Source organism: Solanum tuberosum, unplaced genomic scaffold, assembly GCF_000226075.1.
Source record: "Solanum tuberosum cultivar DM 1-3 516 R44 unplaced genomic scaffold, SolTub_3.0 scf00491, whole genome shotgun sequence".
In the NCBI taxonomy this organism is placed as follows: Eukaryota; Viridiplantae; Streptophyta; class Magnoliopsida; order Solanales; family Solanaceae; genus Solanum; species Solanum tuberosum.
The window spans coordinates 54,456-69,764 of NW_006239416.1; the positions used below are offsets into that span (position 1 = coordinate 54,456).

Sequence of the window (15,309 nt, forward strand, 5' to 3'; positions counted from 1 at the left end):
GGGTAATGGGCGGATATTTAAATTTTGGGTTAAAATAATTGGTGTTGAGCTGCAGGATTGCGACACGTGTACTAAATAAGTCTTCCGTTAGTAGAAGGGGTAAATGTGCACTGATTTTTGAACGGCATGGATATTAATGAACAGAAAGTATGACGAAGGGTATTTATATACCATTAACGATTGTTCGGGGTATATTTGTTATTTTTCCCTTTGAAAAATGAAGAGTGTGGGTGTTAAAATGAGACCACTAAAACACTTGTCAAAAAATTAAGGTGCTCACATTGGGTCTCAACCATATTAAAATTTTTCTCACAACTCACAAAGCAAAGCCATGGCAGCATGCTATGTAACTGTTGCCATTTTTGTAGGGCTCCCCAATCATCGACAGCAGATCCTTCTCACCTTTTCCTACTTTTCAGGACCTTTATATTTATGTCATTATTCTTCACACACAATTTTTGAGGTTAATTTGATGAAACAAGAAAATGAATCATCTCAGAAATTGATTGGTAATGAAATGAGAAGGTACCCATCATTCATTTTCATGTGTTCTTCATACAACCAAATTCATAATTTGTTTCAGCTTCCCTTTCTAGGGTTTGAAAAGAAAAAGAAAATACATTTGAAATGCAAACATTTTTGCATATACATACATGTAGGTGGTTTTTTTTCCTTCCTTTTTTTATGGGGATATATGCATGTATAAGGAATCATTTGTTTTTGTTTCTCCCATGGAAAAGGGAAAATAAAGAGGTGTAAAATATGAAGAAAATCTGAGCTGATGTGTGATGGGTTCTCTTTATTTCTGCTGGTAAAAATTGATAATTGTTTTTTTTTTGCCAAAATTTTCAGGGACTGAATATTTTTGCAGGGATTGAAACCCCTGATTTTCTTGGGGGAGAAAGAAGGAAAGTAGTGATAGCATTCCATATATAAAACAAATTTTAAAATATATGCATAAAATTTGATAAATGTGGTGGTGGTGAGAGAAGGAATTTTAGTGTGAAATGTTGGCATTGGTGGAGGGAAAGAGGAGGAGCAGCTGATGATGGAGCAAGAATTAGATTCAAAGCTTAGGATAGAGAACACTTTACCAAATCCTCAAAGATCTAAGAGCTTTGCATTCAGAGCACCTCAGGAAAATTTCACAATCCAAGATTTTGAATTGGGAAAGATCTATGGAGTTGGTTCTTATTCAAAGGTCAGATTTTAATCCTTTTTATTATGTCTTTATTCGGTATTTTGGAAGAAGTCTAGTTTGAGATTCTGCTCAACTTTTCCCTTTTTCCTTTTTGTGCTCAAGTGTGGTGATGTTCTCTGGTTTTATCATCTTGCTTTATTTTTTTGCTCATTATGGTTTAGCCTCCCTTGTGAGGGGTATGGGGTCTGGTATTAATTGAAATGTCGACCATGGATTTTCTTTTCATTTGTTATGTCTTACCATGCTTTTCGATATAATGAGTTATCTTGTTGATTTCGGGTGTCATTTTTATTCATCTTCAAGATGTCTTTATTCATTTCTAGCTTTTCTCCATCATTCTCTTAATAGTCAATAGTTGAAAACAGCTAGTATATGTTTTTGTAATAAAGTATCTGCCAAATGTCTCGCACAGAAGGAAAACGGAAAAAAAATGAAGAGTAGCTATTTGTTGCAGAAGTAGTCTCTTTTAGATTAAAGAATTTTTTTTTAGTGAGTTCATCCTTGAGATGTGTTTTAGTTTTCAAGCAATTCTTGGTGGTATTAATTGGTGATCACACTCCTAAAGCAGAGGTCCAGTTCAGGGATTGTATTTCCTATTGCACAAAACAGTTGAGGGTCGTCTTATTAGCCTATATTAGTAACTAGCAAAACTCTTCTTATATGTGGTTTTTCTTCTTTCACCCCTCTTGCTTTTCCACTGGGTAAATAAATCATGAATTGTTATTGTGGTTTTGGATGCAAATTGTGTACACTATCAGGTTGTCAGAGCAAAAAAGAAAGACACAGGGAATGTTTATGCCTTGAAGATCATGGACAAAAAGTTCATCACTAAAGAAAATAAGACTGCCTATGTGAAATTAGAAAGAATTGTACTTGATCAGCTGGATCATCCTGGTATTGTGCGACTATTTTTCACCTTCCAAGACACTTTTTCACTATGTGAGTTTTTTTCACATAGTTGCTGATGTTTAGTATTTTGCACATTCTCTTTTAAGGATATTTTTCCACTCTTTATGCCTGGCATTACTTGTCGAACATTGATGTTTCTCCTTCTAATTTCATGTTACCCTATTGTGAAGACATGGCACTAGAGTCCTGTGAAGGTGGCGAGCTTTTTGATCAAATTACCAGGGTGAGTAAATGAAGAAATTTGATATACGTGTTCTTTTAGTTTCTCCCATAAGCATCGAAAATCACAACATAAAACAGAAAAAAAAAATGTTATCACTAGTGAACTGCTTGTGGCATATTCGGATTTGTCTTGGTAACATATATTTTCTTCTTGAACTTTGTAATGTGGTTGACTTCCTGAATCTGATATAGCCTTCTGTTCCTTCTGGAAAGAGAACAATCATCTTTCTAAATACTCCTTGTCCAGTTATTCTGATATCATTGGCAGTGAAGGATTTCCCATTTCTGAAGTGTGTGAACAATTCCACAATCCACTACTATTCTCTTTTGCTTGGAAAACCAGTAAATTGTTTCCTATTAAAATTTTATTTTGGTTGGTGCAGAAAGGTCGTTTGTCTGAGGATGAAGCACGTTTTTATGCAGCTGAAGTGGCAGATTCTCTTGAATATATACACAGTATGGGATTGATTCATCGAGATATTAAGGTACTTTTACTATGTGATTGCTGTGTCAACAGAATATTCTAGGACAATTTTGAAAGTTTTTATTTATGGCAGCCAGAGAACCTGCTACTCACTTCAGATGGACGTATTAAAATCGCGGACTTTGGCAGTGTAAAACCCATGCAGGATAGCAGAATAACAGTACTTCCAAATGCAGCATCAGGTATATCTTGCTTGTTGCGAGAAATCAGAATCATATTGGCACAAAATAGTGTATTTTGATGTCATTTTCATTGCTGAATCAGTGCTCTTTCTTTCCTCCAGATGACAAGGCATGCACTTTTGTGGGGACAGCTGCATATGTCCCTCCTGAAGTTTTAAATTCTTCTCCTGCAACTTTTGGGTATGGACCCTTCCCTTGAAAAAGTCAAGTCTTTTTACTTCTTTCTGAATCTTAGCTGATTGGTATTAGTTTCTATACACTTTGATGGTATTGCCTGAATTATGCATTTTTTAATGAAAACATAATCATTCCTTTTGGACGTGTTTTACCAGAAATGATCTCTGGGCACTTGGCTGCACCTTATATCAAATGCTTTCAGGATTTTCTCCTTTTAAAGATACCAGTGAATGGCTCATTTTTCAAAGAATAATTGCCAGAGATATCAGGTTCCCAAATCATTTTTCAAATGAAGCCAGAGATCTCATTGATCAGTTGCTCGTAAGTTATAATTCATCTTTAATATTTACTTGCATCTTGTGGTTCCTTCTTCTTTCTTCCCCCATTCTTCGTTTTGTCCTTTTCTGAAATGCATCTCGATTTATTCTATCAGTTGATTAATACATCGATGATCTTAGGCAAATATTTTTGACTAGTGCACGTTGGTGATTCGCTAAACCCTTTCTATTCCACGAGCATAACACCAGCAATATACACCACTGGGCCTTATTTAATGAAGGATGACTTTTGCATCTTGATTGACATAGGTTTTCTCTGTGTAATTGGATTATATGAGCTTGCAACCCCTAAGCCAACCAAAACTTTGGCTTGGTTTACATGTTCAGGTTTTTTTTTGGTGTGCCCCTTAGACTTGAAGCAGGGATAAGATCTTAGATAGAAACATATTTGTTTGTCTATCTAGCTTTATGAAACATCCAATGCATGCATCTTTTTGCTATTTTGGGTCTTAGACTACAGTATTCGTGTCTGTAGGACTACATACCTTTTCTTTTTATGGCAGGTAGAGAGAATATTGTGTCCAACATGGCATGTATATGCCATTTCTAAAATAATGCAGAACACAATTGATAAACATCTTCAACATTCCAATAGAATGTAGGCTTAAAATTGCATTTCATTCCAAGTAAAAGAAGCACATAAATGTGCCTGTGTTTATATTTCCAAAAATACACACGTTATACATTTGTACATATCAGAAAATCTCTTTTGCCAACTAACTTGCATCCAAACGACTCAGGATATTGATCCTAGCCGAAGACCAGGTGCTGGACCTGATGGTTATGCTTCACTGAAAAACCATCCGTTCTTTAGTGGGGTTGATTGGGATAATTTAAGGTTACAAACTCCTCCACGGCTTGCTGCAGAGCCAAAAGTATGGCAATTTTATTTTTATCCTTGAAGCTTTATCTAAATTTTCTTAAAGAGTTGATTATTTATAGAAGTATTAAAAGGGTATCTCAAATCTTCAGGGGCACTCTACTCGTAGCAGTGGTGAAGATCAAGATCCTTCATGGAATCCCTCACATATTGGGGATGGTTCAGCTAGAACTAATGATGGAAATGGTGGTACATCCTCTTCTGAAGTTTGTAGCGTTACCAGGCTTGCTTCAATCGACTCATTTGATTCAAAATGGTAGGTTTAACACCTGTGGGATATCTTAGCTGTTAACTCTTGGTTTGACTTTTAACTATGGTTGACCTTGTGGTTTGTGTACAACTATACTTTGATATTTGTGTTTGAACATGTAAAAAAGTGTCGTATTCTACTTGGGTGCCAGTTTCTTGCCTTGTATCTTCAACTTCAGATGCTCTTTATGTTTCCTAATTGGGGAAAAGGGAAGTTGTCTTTGCTTCATTAATTCGTTAGGATCAAGTTGTAGTGCAAATAACATCGAGTGTCTTACATTAAGTTTCCCGTAGAAGCTTGTTCCTACTCTGCTAAGCCTATGTTGTAACGGTTCAACTACTCTTCTGGACTTGGTAAGCGGGACATGGCAACCCTCAACTGCACACTTTATTATGGGCAGGCTCATGCACATGGATTGCTTTAGGCCGACTCCTTTGTTTTGTTATTTTGCACAACTTTATCCCTCTTTCAGTCCTTGTGTATCGGTAATGCATGTCAACGTGTTTCTGGTGATGCATCAACAGGAAGCAGTTTTTGGAGCCTGGTGAATCTGTTCTTATGATTTCCAATGTGAAAAAGATACAGAAGCTTACAAGCAAGAAAGTTCAGCTTATCCTGACAAATAAGCCAAAGTTGATCTACGTAGACCCATCAAAGTTGGTGGTCAAAGGGAATATTATATGGTCCGACAATTCTAACGATCTTAATATTCAAGTCATAAGCCCTTCACAGTTCAAGGTTTGCACAGTTAAGTCCTAATTGCCTTCTCAAGAGCCCCAATCATCTCTTACTATTTTTAATGATTGCTTTTGATAAATGAATTTTAAGTTAACTCTCAATCTTTGTATGTTCATGCATCTTGTGATCATACAGCCAAAGAAAGTTATGTCTTTCGAGGATGCTAAACAACGAGCAATGCAGTGGAAAAAGGCAATTGAAACTCTCCAGAACCGGTGATATCTATTTATCTGCATTTCGACCATACTTCTTAAAATGAAATGAAATTGTAGAGGGGTACAAAAATACTTATCAATATAAACTCAATTTACACCACAGCTTTATTTCTTCTTCTTTTGGATGAAGTGCACATCCACATTTCATTTGTATGCTACAATCTTGTAATTGCAAGAACTGATAGAAACTTGGTGAATTCTCAGTTATTTCAAAACCACTCCTCACAATAGAGAGGGGCTTGTCAAATTAACATAGACCAAGTAAATATGAAATGGATAAAATAGTTTTTACTATTTTTTTTTTAACTCAAAATTCATTGTTTCAGAATTATTTCGAGCACAAATAAAAAATGTCATTTAATTCAACACTTCATATGTCGATCACTAGTGTAACACATACATTATATTTTTGAAATTGCAAGTGATCAATAGGTATTATCTCTTGTTTAAAGTGTCAAAATGAAAAATTATGTCAATTTTAGGTATCTATTTATGAATTCAATCTTTATTTTTCTTTTGTTAATCACAAGATGACACGAGAGATTTTGTGCTACATTCTTTTACAAAATTTTATTTTTAGTTTTATACCTTTTCACAACAGATTTTTACTTTTACATTTAAAAGATCTTCATTTTTATTTAAAAGATATGAAAAAATAATTTATTTTTATTCAATTTTGTAAGTAGCCCTAAGAGATTATTTTCATAGATTAATGACATTATGCAAAATATTTATTTAATTTCCTTGGATTCAAATTAAAAACTAGCAAATATACGAAGAATTTATTTTCTCAGATAGGATGTTCATAGTAAATTAAATAAAAGAGCAATCAATAAGGGCAAATTAATTTTTTATATTAATAATAAATAAGTTAAAAGAATGTTATAAAGAAATCAAAATGACGAAGATAAAATTATACGGAAGTTGGTGTAATAAAGTATAATTTAAGACATATCTCTAAAATTATCCTAGTCATGTTTCAATTACGATTTAACCAAATTAAAAGGGGAAATATACCATTTAAGTTTGTTTTTAGAGTGAATACATCTCTTATTAAAAAGAGTAAATTTTAGGTTTAGCAAACATAAAAAACATATTTGTATATAATATGTATATTTCGATATACATCTACAAAAAAATCAATTGTACAATCTATTTCGGTATACATATACAAAAGAATCAATTGTATAATCTGTGTTTGTATAAAGCGAGGAAGAGAGAAAGACAAGAAAACTGGCAGGTGAAGATCTGTATTTGTATAATTATAAGTGTATAGGACGAAAATATATCGATCCAAGAAATTATATTTATAATTTTTATAATTATTTACTAAAATATTCATAAATAAAATATAAATATTTTGTTAAATTTTAATTAACTTAAGTCGTTAACTATACTATTTTCTCAAGCACAACACTTAAATTTTAGCCCAACTGTTACAACCCTAGGTCCATCAAAATCTATTACTTTAGTCTTAACTATCCTACCTCACATAAGATAGTCACACTTTAGCATAATTGAATCACTTTGTTCGTGTAATAATAACTCTACTATTGCTTAATTGAATCCACGGTAGCTTTCTTGTAGGTTGTTCATGTTCTAGGTGTTTGTCTATCGAGATACGTATGTCCTAAAAAAATTATTACTTTCAAACCGAAAAATTGAAAAAATGAACCAAACCGACAATTATTTTTTCTTTTGGTTTGATTTAATTTTAGAAATTTAAAAACCGACTAAATTGGTTTGATTTTGATTTTAATCAATAGTCGATCCAAACCGAACTATGGACACCCTAGTGATTACCTTTATGCCTCATATAGTTATAAAAAATATATATATGTCTAGATTATACAAATCCAAATGCATAATAGGTATCGAGTGTTTGATCATGCAATGACCCTTCATATGTGAGTTTCTCCATCTACTTGAACAATTATTACCTCATTAGCTAATTTTTAGATTATTACTGAGTTAATATCTGTGATGGTCACTCAACAATCAACTATTTTCATACAAAGTCACATAATTTTGATTTTCAACACAAAAATCACTCAACTATGAGATCTTTGCATAGAAAGTCACTAAATCCATTTAATTATTTTTTTCATTAAAATTTGCTGAATTGAAACTTTTATTTCTAACTAAAATTTTAAGAAATAAACATACACTTGATCCGGGTTGCTAAAATAATATTGACCCTTTTATTTTAGCTTTATTCTCCAAAATTATTCTCTCGTCTCCCTATTCTTCTCCTCCGCGTTTATTTTTTTAATTCCTCAATTTCAGCCTCTTCATCCTCCTTTTAGTTAGGGGCAGCTCAATTTCTGATCTCACTTAATTATTCCCTCTTGTCTCCGGATTCTTTTTATTATTATTATTATTGATCATTAGCTTTAAATGATGTTGTTACTAAGAGTATGACTATGAAGGCAAAAGGATAAAGAAAAAGCATATATTATTATCCGATGCTTTTCCATGGATTCTCTCTTGATAAAATCTCACTGCATCCTTCTAATAATATTTTAATCACAATCTAATTCCTATTTAACAGACATTTACTAAAAGAAAGGCTGAAACCGTAAAAAAAGAATAAGGCAGAGGAGAATAAAAAGGTTAATATTATATTTTTAGTAGTTTGGATCAAACAGAGCGGAAATGTTTAAATGGATATATGTTTATTTCTTAAAATTTTAGTTAGAAGGGGAAGGGGAAGGGGATTTGCATAGAGACACAACAAGTTGTGACTTGTGAATATCTAAAATGAACCTGTGTTTGTTATCTTCACTAATTGATATGTTTGGGCCCATCTGAGCATATACATAAGATAAGAGCACCACAAGAAGAAGATAAAGCAGGAATTATGTAAGAAACTTATTCAATGACAGCATAGTCCCGGGAAGATAACAACATTCTAATAAGCAAAAGCCAATGATGCTACTACCATGCTTACCAAAGGAACAGAAATGTTATCGTCTACCATTCCAGTTATAGGGAGAGACTCCACCATAGTTGCTATAAATGACACCAAAGCTACTCTTTCTACAGTTGAAACCCAATCCAACTGAAAATATCCCAACGCTGAGAAGTAATACAGCATCCTTTCACCATATGAAAAAGTCTAGTATCAGCAACAAATTCAATATCTAAACAAAAACAAACAGCACAAGGACCAAAACCTACCCAACCGATACCAGGAAACCGAGAACAAACATGGAGAGGCTACCAGCCCAACTTTTCTGTTTATTATAAGGTAATTTTGTGGATCCAAACCTTCTTCCAACAATATCAGCGATTCCTACATAGAACAAAGTTTAAAAAACAATAAGTGTAAAAAGTTCTCACCATAGACCAAGTGATATGAGCTTCAGCTCTTACCATCACCACCACACATCATTGCTAATGATATTACTCCAACTGGTGACTCACGCCAAAAGAGAACCGCACACAAAATTAACACTAAAACATAATATAGAGGCCCTCTGAGCAATTCTCTGCAAAGAAATGGCTAAAACGTAAGAGAGGAATCAATGCCATGTATCTGTTGAACGAGGCGGCAAAGGGAACTTACTCTGGCTTTCCTTCCCTAGTAACAGATTTTATAAGCCCCTCATCAGTAGCCAAAGATAGGCCATGAATCACAAGTCTCAGGCAGTTTGTAAGTGGAACTACAGAAGCAAAGTAGCGAGCCCATCCTGATGCGCTAATCTAAGATCTAAATCCTCAGTAAGAACATTCAAAGATGGATCTGTATTCATCAATAATGACATAACAATACCTGAAAATCGGCCAGGAAGCCATAAAAAGCAGACCAGACAATATGTGGACCAGCTTTCTGCTTAAGTTCTGTTTCGATGAACGGAGGGGAAAATAAATATCACGAGAAACAATGAAAATCAAGTGATCGTTATAATGTGTTATAAGAACCATTAGTGCTGACATCACACAAGACGACAATCCCTCTATCTTTTTCCTTTCTCCCTCCTCGCACCCAAAAGAAAGTATCTTAACTATTCATAGAATGTTCTAATTTCTGTGAGCTTTTGCTTCATGCCTAAAATGTCTCACCCGTTTCTCTATTTTATTTTTGATAGGCCCCTTTCTCTAATTTTTTTTATAAATGTGGTGTCTGTACAAGCATTCCACGGGATACCTGCCGCCTTCCTCCAATAACAGGTACTAAGGTAACTCTATCCACCTAGAGATTTGAAACTGAGACCTCATGGCTCTCAACCCACAAGTTGTTGAAAGTTTCCTAGTCAAATCATTAGATAAACGAATAAACAATGGAATGAAAGGATCAAACTGAGTGAAACGGATATAGATGATTCATATAGTTAACCCAACTAATTTAGGATTGAACGAAGTTGTATTAAATAAAATAAATAGGAATAGGAATTGCTAAAAATAAGAAAGTGGAGTTTAGTAGAAAGACCAGAATAATTCTTTTAGTGTAAGTTTGGTAGGGTGTATAAGAAATAGAGTGTATTAGTAATGCTTGTAGCAAAGATTAATTCTTATGCATTTTTTTGGTTTGGTGTATTAAATATAGTATACATTGCATAATTTTTTGTGAAAATATATTTATTTATAAAGATACCCTCTACAAATATGACGTAAAAGATTTTTAATTTTATTTTGAAGGGTAATTAAGTCTTTAATCAAGCTAATGCATGCATCAAAGCTCTTGCATTACTAATACAATGGATTTCATGTATTAACAATACAGACTTCAATACACAATAGGGTTGAAATAGTGTACCAAAGCTAATGCATAGAACATGGGCAACCCAGGTTTTACATTTCTTGAGAGACCAAGTCAATACGATTAAAATAAGCCCAATTTTGAAGAGTTAGGTAGTAGATAACTCATCATTAACTTTTTATTGCCAAATTCTAATTTCCTCTCCAACAATACACTTCATTGTGTCTTAATAATAAATTCATAACTAATCAGAAAAGTCACCGTTAATAGAAAAAGTTACAATCCATTCAATGTGAAAAAAGGTTATTCAAATTGCATCTTTTAGAGAGAAAAAGACTTCATTTACCACTCCAACAGTTAGGTCATGCGACACTTAACTTTTTCCTACATAATTTATGTGGGACAAGTCCTCTAAACTTATATTTTACCAAATAAGGTCATACATAATGACACTTTGGTCACAAATTTTCATTAAATGAGCAAAAATCAAAGACCAAACCCAATTAGGGGCAATCCGCGGAAATACTTGTCGTAATTCCAGGTAAGAAACAAATTCACAAAGTTTTCATGAACGGTAGAAACTTCTAAGCTAGTGCTGATTTTGATGGAATAAAAGATTTTTATCACACATACTCACACCTTATCTGGTCCTCTACCCTGCTAAGTAAAATCAAATCAGATTGTACACTAATGACATATTTGTGAATCCGATACAGTATAATACTAACTGTGTTTATGAGTAAGGGAGAGATAGAAGACCTGTTCAATTAGCTTCCGCTCGGATAAGAAATCAAAAGTGGAGACGAAAGCATAAGCACCGGCGATAACCAAAGCCGTCGCTCCAGCATCCTGAAGCATTGAACCACCATCTCCGATAACATCAAAACCACCTAAACCGGCTGTCACCGGACCGGAAACAGGTCGGAAATTGTACGGCCGTCGGCGAAATATACTAGTGTCGGTTGATGCAGTGAGAAATGGAGGCAGATTTGAGAGGCGGAGATGACGAGGAAGAAGAGAGTGGGTGACCGGAACTACCAAGGCGGCGGTAGTAAAAGGTCTGCTCATTGTAGCACACACAAAAGCTTGCATTCTACAATCTAAACATTATTCATTTTCGTCTTGACATATATAAAGTACTTAACAGAGATTTATTGAAAAGAGTATTAAAAATTAGTTTTGTGGCTTATTATATTTTTTTCGGGAAACGGGTTGCTAACTAAGAAAATGACCGAAATAGTATTAAGGAGTAGAGTAGATTGATTTGGTCCTGATATATCAATTACTAAATGCTAATCAATTTATCGTTGACCCAAAATATCTAATGAAGCAATAGAAAATCTATCTACCTATTCTACTAAAAGATATACTCCCTGTGTCTTAATTTATGTAATTTACTTTCAATGACACATTTCTATATAAAGTAACAATTTAACTATAAAATGTCTATTTTATTAATGAAATGATTTACAGTCACATAAATTTCTATCATTCATTTTGGATCACAAATTTTAAAAGTATTCATTTCTTTCTTAAACTCCGTGCCGAGTCAAAGTACCTCATATAAAATGGAACGGAGGGAGTAGCTATTTAACTATACATAGAATCTATTTATTATTTATTACTTCTTATTTAGAAATGAGAGTGTGGGTATACTAACACTACATTTTAGAGTTGTACAAGAAACTTTGTTAGTTGTATTAAATTGAAAATTCTCAATTTTACCCCTTTTTTTTCCTACATTGATGGTTTGTATTGATTTTTTTATCCTTCTCCTTTGAACATGTGTACTTTAAAGTGTTTTTTTTTTTCATTCTCAAATCTTCTGTTCCTTGAAATTTTAGAATATATTCATTTGACATAGTTGAAAATTGAGGAAAGAAAATTTCTGAATTAACCTTAGTTTCTTCTTGGAGACCATCATTTTACACAGTTCAATCCTGCGAAATAACCTCTGAAGTTGTCTTTAGCTTTCTAAATTTTTTTTCATTTTAGTTTAGTGTGTTAGGAATAAGAATTGTTCATATTTGATTTTACTCTTCATGTTTTATTGATGGAATCTATGTGCTTTTGGTGTTGTTATGGAATCTGAAGGAAGAACTGTTGGGTTCGAAAGTGATTAGAGCATCATGCGGAAGCTTACAATTGCAAATAATATAGTTGATAAATTAGATGACACATAAAACTACACTAAAAGACATAATATTATTATTGTATTTTTAAATACATTGAGTTGTTGTATACTGTTTTTAAATGTTTTATATAAACTACATCTTTATTGTTGCTTTTATATTGTATTGAGTTAAGTATCCATGAGTTGAGGTTGAGTTGAGTTGAGGTGAGTATGTTTCCTTCTTTCAATGTTCAAGTTGTTATGTTATGTTCAGTGTTCCCCTTACATGCTCGTACATTCAATGTACTGATGTCATTTGGTCTGCTTCGTTTTATGATGCAGATATAGGTAATCAGGAGCAGCAACTGGCGGTCCGTTGATCCATTCGTGTTCCAACTAAGATTTGGTGAGTCTCCTCACTTTCCGAAGGGTTTCACATTGAGCTTACATTTCAGTTTTGTTTATTAAGATGTCGTGGGTCTTGTCCCAACGTACATCTCAGTTAGTAGAGGCTTCATAGATAGTAGAGTTTTGGGAAGTTTGTTTCATTTTCATTTGTTAATGTTCTAGACTTGGGTTGCTTCTTTTGTCCAGTGAGTGTTTTAACACATTTATGATTTATTTATTTTAAGAATATGAGTAAAGTTTCTACTTTTGAGTTTATCTATTATTGAGAAAGTCTTCCGCTGAGAGTTGGGGCCAGCAATGGTTCTCGAGTGCCAGGCTCGAGGGGTGACAATATATATATATATATATATATATATCAGGATTAAGAATATAAGTACATTTAACAGTTTAGAGAAGATGTTTTTGTCAATCAATCTAAAGGAACTATCTCTACTCGGTTCAACACATACAAATGCACTAGCACAAGAAGTTGGAACTATATTGCTTTCATAATCAAGATAAATTATATATAATCTTGTGCTACATTCGTACAGATGACATGTCCAATTTCCATCTTAGATTGTGAACAAAAAACTTTATACTTATAAGAATTGATGTTTTAATCCTCCGTGTATAAGCTAAAACTCTATATACTTAATCATCTACTATCACTACTAAAAAACTGCCAAAAAGAGACGAAAAAAAGTGATGGACTGTGTCGCTTTTTTGGCCAAAAGCGACGAACTGCGTTGCTTTTGATTTTTTTTTTAAAATAAAAAAATTGAAGAATGTGACGCCGTCCGTCAATTTTTTTTTAATTTTTTTTTTAATTTTAAAAAAAGAGAAGAAGTCCATCGCTTTAATTAATTTTTAATTTTTGTAGAATCTTGAAAAGCGACGGACAATGAGACGCCGTCCGTCGCTTTTTTGGAAATAAAATTTTGAAAAACCCAAAAAAGCGACGAACTAAAGGACCCTGTCCGTTGCTTTTCTGAGTTTTAAAAAAAAAAAATCTAGAAAAGCGACGGACAAAACCACCATGACCGTCGCTTTTTTTGATTTTTTTTTTTTGCAGCAGAAACTAGCCTACCCACCTGCAAAAGCAATTCAATTCAGCCCCAATCAAACACAAAACATTATAAAGAAGCAACACAAAATATAAAAGGTGAAATGGTCTAATGGGCCCTTATACTTGTATGAGTTTGTATTTTGGGCCCTTTTACTTAATCCTTTGTCAACTGAACCCCTAAACCCATTGAAACTTGGTATTTTGAACCCCTTTTTCATAAGGTCAATGGTGCGTGTAATACAACCACTACGCCTCAAATTCCACGTCATTTTTAATTGCCACATAGGAAATAAAATGGTAAAATTAAATTAAACTCCCTAAATTTTATTTGAGAAATCATTTTCTCTTTCTTCCAAATTTTTTCCCAATTTCTCTCCTTTCTCTTCTCTCATTCCAACGTTCTCACCAGTAAAATGCGGCACCGGTAAGACATTTGTCGCCATCGCAGCTGGTGGTGGAGCTACCACTCAAAGATGAAGACTACACCACATTCGATTTGGAAAAACCAGTATATAACCACGACCTATTTTTGACGGCCCCAAATCACTAGGACACTTTCTCCAAAACCCTAAAACACCCACTGTACCCTTTCCAAAACATTAACGATGATACAAGTACATACTGTTAGATTGAGATGAGGGATATGTTCTGTCATGTGAAGATTTACAGAAATTGGAATGATTGATAGTATTCGGCTTTGGCGATGTTGAGTAGGTTGGAGAATACACTGGTACTTGTTGAAGAGTAAGATCGATAAGTTAATTCATTTTTTGTGGAACAATAAGAGGAATTTGTATTTGTGAAAACCCTTTCGTAAAGTGATAAAGAAGAAATTTGCATAAGAAATAATGAGCTCTTTGAAGAAGATGAAAGACAACACACAACAACCAAAACGAAATGGGGGAAAAAATTGACAGAAAGATTTGAAGAGTAGAAAACCCAAAAAAAAAAAGCTTCTTTTTGTTCAACAATGGTGAATGCATAAATGGAGAAGAAGATGACTCTTGATTAGGTCAAAATTTGTCATTACTTGTCTTTTTCGAAGGCCCCACGCGCGTAAAATATATGTATCACACGCACTTTGGATAAAAATGCCACATAGGATGGCAGGTCAAAAAAGGGGTTCAAAATACCAAGTTTCAATGGGTTTAGGGGTTCAGTTGACAAATGATTAAGTAAAGAGGTCCAGAATACAAACTCATTCAAGTATAAGTGTCCATCAGACCATTTCGCCAATATAAAACAACAAACTTAAATTAACATTCAAAAATATCTAAATCACAATTTAAAGACTTATAAAGTCTTTCAAAATTCGTTTCAAAATTACAAATAGTTCATAAAGACTATATTTTATCAAGATTTCTAAAGTTCAACCTAATAATTAGTTCATAAATTTTATAAATTCAGATTTCTAAAGTTCACAATCTAAAGTTTAAAATCCT

General features: G+C 33.5%; 2 protein-coding genes across 4 annotated transcripts; one reads left to right on the top strand and one right to left on the bottom strand.

Moving 5' to 3' along the window:
• The first annotated feature begins 243 nt into the window (after positions 1-243).
• On the top strand, positions 244-6,157 carry LOC102599133 (3-phosphoinositide-dependent protein kinase 2). 3 transcript variants are annotated; one of them, XM_015303942.1, is made up of 12 exons: positions 244-525; positions 853-1,201; positions 1,960-2,140; positions 2,281-2,333; positions 2,716-2,817; positions 2,890-2,998; positions 3,100-3,178; positions 3,331-3,496; positions 4,254-4,388; positions 4,486-4,649; positions 5,168-5,381; positions 5,517-6,157. In XM_015303942.1, the coding sequence occupies exons 2-12, from the start codon at positions 1,046-1,048 to the stop codon at positions 5,598-5,600; spliced, it is 1,443 nt and encodes a 480-aa protein (XP_015159428.1). In that variant the 5' UTR covers positions 244-525; positions 853-1,045; the 3' UTR covers positions 5,601-6,157. The 3 variants fall into 3 exon arrangements, with proteins under 3 accessions (XP_015159428.1, XP_015159429.1, XP_006364439.1); XM_015303943.1 differs by having other exon boundaries at positions 245-525; positions 1,960-2,095; positions 5,168-5,390; XM_006364377.2 differs by having other exon boundaries at positions 246-525; positions 5,168-5,390; positions 5,517-6,156.
• A 2,168-nt stretch (positions 6,158-8,325) lies between these two features.
• On the bottom strand, positions 8,326-11,511 carry LOC102599461 (probable phytol kinase 1, chloroplastic). Its single transcript, XM_006364378.2, has 6 exons — positions 11,058-11,511; positions 9,372-9,439; positions 9,165-9,296; positions 8,972-9,087; positions 8,777-8,891; positions 8,326-8,694 (listed from the first exon to the last, which is right to left on the bottom strand). The coding sequence occupies exons 1-6, from the start codon at positions 11,388-11,390 to the stop codon at positions 8,508-8,510; spliced, it is 951 nt and encodes a 316-aa protein (XP_006364440.1). The 5' UTR covers positions 11,391-11,511; the 3' UTR covers positions 8,326-8,507.
• Between the last annotated feature and the right edge of the window lie 3,798 nt (positions 11,512-15,309).

Coding starts and splice junctions, on each gene's coding strand:
- LOC102599133 (XM_006364377.2), top strand. CDS start 1,046: ATGATGGAGCAAGAATTAGATTCAAAGCTTAGGATAGAGAACACTTTA. Junction 3,497..4,253: donor ATCTCATTGATCAGTTGCTC/GTAAGTTATAAT, acceptor CAAACGACTCAG/GATATTGATCCTAGCCGAAG. Junction 4,389..4,485: donor GGCTTGCTGCAGAGCCAAAA/GTATGGCAATTT, acceptor TCAAATCTTCAG/GGGCACTCTACTCGTAGCAG.
- LOC102599461 (XM_006364378.2), bottom strand. CDS start 11,390: ATGCAAGCTTTTGTGTGTGCTACAATGAGCAGACCTTTTACTACCGCC. Junction 9,088..9,164: donor ACTAGGGAAGGAAAGCCAGA/GTAAGTTCCCTT, acceptor ATTTCTTTGCAG/AGAATTGCTCAGAGGGCCTC. Junction 8,695..8,776: donor GGTTTCCTGGTATCGGTTGG/GTAGGTTTTGGT, acceptor ATATGGTGAAAG/GATGCTGTATTACTTCTCAG.